This window comes from Ursus maritimus, unplaced genomic scaffold, assembly GCF_017311325.1.
Source record: "Ursus maritimus isolate PB19 unplaced genomic scaffold, ASM1731132v1 scaffold_31, whole genome shotgun sequence".
In the NCBI taxonomy this organism is placed as follows: Eukaryota; Metazoa; Chordata; class Mammalia; order Carnivora; family Ursidae; genus Ursus; species Ursus maritimus.
In genome coordinates, this window is record NW_024425675.1 from 13,621,997 (window position 1) to 13,627,763 (window position 5,767).

The 5,767-nt window shown below is 36.7% G+C and overlaps 1 protein-coding gene across 12 annotated transcripts in view; it reads right to left on the bottom strand.

Moving 5' to 3' along the window:
• Positions 1-5,767, bottom strand: part of MLLT10 (MLLT10 histone lysine methyltransferase DOT1L cofactor) — a 245,007-nt gene that overhangs the window by 12,495 nt on the left and 226,745 nt on the right. For all 12 annotated transcript variants that reach the window (XM_040645343.1, XM_040645342.1, XM_040645341.1 and 9 more), the window contains 2 exons: positions 4,478-4,550; positions 1,574-1,728 (listed from right to left, as the gene is read on the bottom strand). In XM_040645343.1, coding sequence (XP_040501277.1) covers positions 1,574-1,728; positions 4,478-4,550 — 228 coding nt within the window. The remainder of the gene's footprint in view (positions 1-1,573; positions 1,729-4,477; positions 4,551-5,767) is intronic.

A 5,767-nucleotide genomic window follows, 5' to 3' on the forward strand; every position in this document is an offset into this window, starting at 1 on the left:
TCCCGGCTCCCGGCTCCCGGCTCCCGGCTCCCGGCTCCCGGCTCCCGGCTCCCAGAGAAAAGCCGATCATCTGTAAACAGGCGGTTTCTGTCCTGCCTCATCACCTTAAGTAGTTTCAATTCCTTCCACAACTCGGACCTCTCAACTGACAACACTGAGTAGTTATGCCAGGGTGATGGACACTTTAAAAGTTCTCCGTACACATATTAAAAAGTTGTATTTGTTTAACATGCCCTCAGGGCCTTCAGAAGACATACGTGAAGCGGTACAGACATATATGGTCATCACCCAAGGACTTAACTTTTATCCCTCCTCTTCAAGATGCTACAAAGAAACCCTCAGTGTACCCAAATGAGATGCAATAAGACTACGCTAAACCTGTCCTCCAGCTATCACGATTAAAGGATTATCCTGGCATGAATTTCCTCACAATTAGCATTTTTCGTCAAGGCACCATTCATAAAAAATAAAACAAAACACCAAAAAACTCCCCAAAATACCAATTTGCAGCACTTGTCTACTAACAATAAGTAAAATGTTTTATTTTGATACAATAAAGCTGTAAAAGCCTATATACCAAAATTATAAAAACTACCTATTTTTTCCCCCAAAATATATATCCTTAACAAAAGGCCACTTCCCCAGCTGTCACTTATAGTAACTTTGCTTTTTTGGCATTTTTCACCCATGATTCTCCCTAATACTTAACACTGAAAAATAACTAAATATGTATATAAAGTACATATATTACATAATTTTATAAGTTAATGACATATAACATACAAGATATAGATAATTTAGTAATTCTTATACTTTCTCATACAAATTCTAAAATTAAGAAGACAGTTGGCTGTACTTGACTATACGCATTTTTATTTTACTTTTTCAAAATTATTTTGGGGCAGGGGGGCACGGGCAGAGGGAGAGGGAGAGAGAAACTCAAGCAGACTTCCCACTGAGTGAGGAGTCTGATGCGGGGCTTGATCTCAGAACCCTGAGATCATGACCTGAAACCAAGAGTTGGACATTCAACCAACTGAGCCACCCAGGCGCCCCTGGTGAAATGCATTTTTAAAAATGAATTCTCCAGAGGTAAGCTAAGTTTTCTTCAAACAATTAAGCTAAGAGAAGATATAACTCATGTATTTTCATAAAATTTAAAAACTGCTAAGAACATCGTACCAATATTAAAATAATTCAAAACAGTAACAATAACCACTAAACAGGTAAGTGCTTACTATGAGCTAGGCAATGTTCTTCATGGTTTTCATGCCATTTAATGATCAAAACAACACTATGATACAGGTACATTATTATTCCCACTCTACAAATGGGAGATAAAGTACACATGAAGAAACTTGCCCAAGATCATATCGTTAATAACAGGTAAAGAGGATTCAAGTTCAGCGGTAAAACTGTAGAATTGGCTCTATTAATCCACTACACTACTTTCTTTCCATATTATATAAAACATATTTCATAATTTCACTGCTATTGATGAAGTGTGACTGCTGCATTTATCCATCCATCTGGCTGTCCATCCATCTTTTAAAGACATGAAAAGAATACTTACTGTCACTAGGAGTACCCTGTTCTAATAAAAACTGCTGTCCTTCACTCCACTGCCTCTCCAAAAGCTGTTCTATGCTGGCTGCTACTGGAGGCAGATTTTCCAAACTGCTGTTGACCGGTTGATCATAGCGAACTTGTAAGCTGCTTACAGGAGATCTGTTGAAAATATTAATTCTCGGGTTAAACAGAAAGAGAGTGCATTCACATTTCTTACCTTATGCTGACCCTTTCCCTGTAAAAGTCTTCTAACTCCAGGCTGCCTATGCTGGAAGAATGATAAAACCATAATCCACCCTAAAATTGAGTAATTACCATTCTTCCTCCCCAAATTATAAAATCAGGGGAGTAGCTGTCTATATACTCAGCAATTAAAAACCACTAGGAAATATAAACACCTCCCCCAATAATCTCTGAAATAGGCTGTAAAAGAACCTGATATAGCTTTAGACAAAAGGGGGAAATACAGTATTAGAAAACTTTAAAATAATCAGCCAGAAGAGAAGAGTTCCACGATCCTATTTTAATATACAAAATATCAGAATAACACTGTACAATTATAATAATATAGGAAGCATTTTAATTTACAACCGAGAGAATCTCAATTATCAGTAAAAAGAAATTTTTAATAATTCTGAAGGAGCCTTTTGTTATAAAGTAAAAAAAATATGGATTTTCTAGTATTTACAGGATTAAGGAGCATTAGCAAGACCAAAGTAATTTTTAGCTGAACCCTTTATACAATTTTTTTCTAAAATGCCTTGGATCTGTACTTCAAGTGGTAATAACTTCATCAAGTCTTCCAAAACAAATATTACTTATATTAAGATGAACATGTAATGGTCTCTCATCCATTTTTTGTTTTAAATTAGTACACGTGGCCATTTCTGCTCTCCAGCCTCCACACTTATGTAATACATTAGTAAAGGGCTTTAGACTTTCCAAAGTGTTTCCACATAACTAACTACCTCATATGATCTTCATAACAACTAGTGAGAAGTCAAAACCCGTCTTATTGGTTCCATTTCTATATGAGGAAACACGATGGGGCTTCAGAGACTTGTGCAAAGACAGGCTGCTGGTGAAGGGCGGAGGGCTGGGTGCGGCTCGGGTCTTCTAAAAGCCGCCGCTGCAGTGTGCTTCTCTACCAAATCTCTCTCAACAAGTTAAACAAACGAGGTTTTTTATTCCACACGCAAACATCACGTGCTCCATACAGTTGACCATCCCTCTCCAAATAGTGTATGATGCCATGATAATTGAGGTTATTACATTTCAGGCTGATTTTTAAATGGTAATATAAAGTTAGAAATATATGCTAAAAATAATTTGGTAAAATTTATTCTTTTAAATGTTTTATCCATTTAGCTAATGAAAGACTAAGAACTGTGCTACGCAAAATAGCACTGAGAGATCTTACAAAATTTCTAGGTAGCTTCGAGGATATTTTAGGCTTAAGAAGGGAACACAGAAATGCTTCCTCCACTAAACACATGAGCAAAAGCCCATTAGTTTTCTTCGAAAAGAGAATTAAATAGTACAGAAATAATCACAGCATAAAATTATAGATTAGTGAGTTGATGTTATCAGTGTATGCTTCAGATTCCTAGTTGGAAAAGAAGGAATATTTCATCTCCTCCAGAGTTCAATTAGGGAAAATAATACTATTTTTAGATCACCCAGGAATTTTGTAGGAAAAGACACTACTGGATGTACCACTTTCTAGAAAATAGCAAAATTAGAGGTTACTGAACTAATCTAATGATAAAGATGTTCCTTAAGACATTACCAATATATCAGCAACATAATAACAGATATTCACGGTATCACTGCATAAAAATCTAAATTTTTAATGAATTTTTAAGTTCCCATAGTTGAAAAATGTTCATTTCCCATAACTGAAAAAAGACTCCAGAATGGGCTTTTACCTCCTGCTGTTCTCCATTCTCACCCACTCTAACCACACTTGAGGCAGAGTTTGCAAAATTAGAGAGCAGAGAGAAAACAAACTGAAAGAAGGTACAGAAATTGAAAGTAGAATACAATTAATAAAAAGAGAGCCACAGCCTAAAGTTCCACTGGTTCTATAAATTAATACAATATTCCCTTCTGCCATACTGCCCACTGAGAACAGAAGATGTGGGGCACTTAGACCATGCTCAGAGAAATTCAACCCTTTCCATAGAATTGTGGTAAGAACGCTAACAGGAAAAACCTTAAATACATTACACAAGGTACCTAAATTCTATCATATAGTATCTACAACCATTTCACAGACTGTAATAATTTGTTATACTTTGATTCAAACAATTTTAGGAACTAGAGGGATTTTTTTTTTCAAAAGTTTATCTTTTTCTTAGTAATCTCTACACCTAATGTGGGATTCAAACTTAAGACCCCAAGATCAAGAGCTGAATGTTCTTCTGACTGAGCCAACCAGGTGCCCCAAGAACTAGAGGGATTTTTGAAATGAGCCCCAAGAGCTAGGAACTTGAGACAAAAGGGTTAAGTGCTTTGCCCACAACAGCGTCAAAACTGGAATCCAAAGTTGAAAGCCTTGAGTCTTGTACCTTTAACAGGTTTAAAGACTATTTTATGACCAAAAAGAATTAGCCAAATTAATGTATTTAATAGTACCAGCAGCTAAACAGACAAATGATAAAAACAAGAGAGTTGAAACTGATTGGAAATCTAAGAAAAGGGACATCTTCTTAAAAGCTTAGAAATCTAACCATGTCTTCAATATTCAAATTAATTTAGAATCATTTTTCTTGACAGTCCAGACATGCTTCTTATCTACAGAATGCTTTTACAGCCTCACAAATGTATGCTCTGATAGGAGATAAAGAAGTTTCCAAATCTCAAAATGTTTCCTTTGCCTATACTCTGCAGAGTAAATAGCGCTTACCGTGGTGAGAGACTTCCTCGGGGCGAGCTTCCTCTGCCAACAAGGCTGCGGCTATTGTCTCCAAGATCTTGATCTGCAGTGTAAATATTTCATAGCTGATAAAGTGACTCTCACTAGATAAGAGGTTTTAAGCTCTTGCACTGATTTTTCCTAAAACATACATAAAACCTTTACCACTATCTTTGCAGTTACTATGAAAGTAGAAGATCTAGTATGTAGCTAGTTCAGAATTGCTGAACTGTGGCATGTAAGGCGTTGTCCCTACACGTTTTTGTGGGTGTAGAAGGCCGTGGATTATGTTCCCTTCTTTCATTCCTTTCAATTTTACAGCACAGAAGCGTGGTTTGCATTTGCAGTACCCTCCCCTCAGCCACTTTTAATTTCTACGGTTAAAGTAATGAATCACAGCTGTGGACAGCTAATCTGTATGCTTATCACAGCAAATCCTTATGCTTTGTATTTTTTAACACTTTGCATCCCAAGACAAGTCATAAAATGCATAATGTATTATTACATAGAGTCACACACCATAACTAAAATTACATATATTACATGGATCCTCACACCAAGAATAAAATTAAACACTAAAAATTTAAGTTGACAAAAACAAGTAGGAATATTCTGTACTTAGAAAGGAAAAAATTAATTTCTTCAAAATAACTCTTAGATAACACCGAATATCTCTGCTTGAAAAGTAACTTGTATTTCTCCTACAGTCAGTTCCTTCTAAAATCACCCTATCTGGCCTCTTTCAAGGTTGTCCTCCCCCCCCCACCCTTATTCTGAGTCAGGTAACCTCTGACCCTTAGAGGGTAAAGACATGACTGATCCATTCTTGGTGAACTGCTAAACCCATTCCCTTCCCCCAAACAGGCATGACTACTTGGACATGTCAACAAATCCTTAAGGATGGAATGAAACAAAGCAAATCCAGTGGCTCATTAAAACGGTGTAAGAGGCAAATGCTACAAAATGTCAACTGGTAAAAATTCACAGGATTACTAAACACTGTAGAAATTCTTTAACAGGATTTTTTTTTAACCAAGTTTGTGTAATGCAATTTCATGAATTATGCAAATAAAGGTTTAGGCTATTCACAGAAAAGCCCAGTGTTACGTTACTTTCATTGCACAGAACTGAGAACTGAACACATCAATCAGAAAAGTCACAGGAGACGTTGTTGCGCCCCTGCCCGCGGATGGCTCTGCTGAAACACGTACACTGCAGACAGCAGAAAGACGTCACAATTCTGAAGCACAGCACACTATTTACTTCCAACTGTGACTCTTC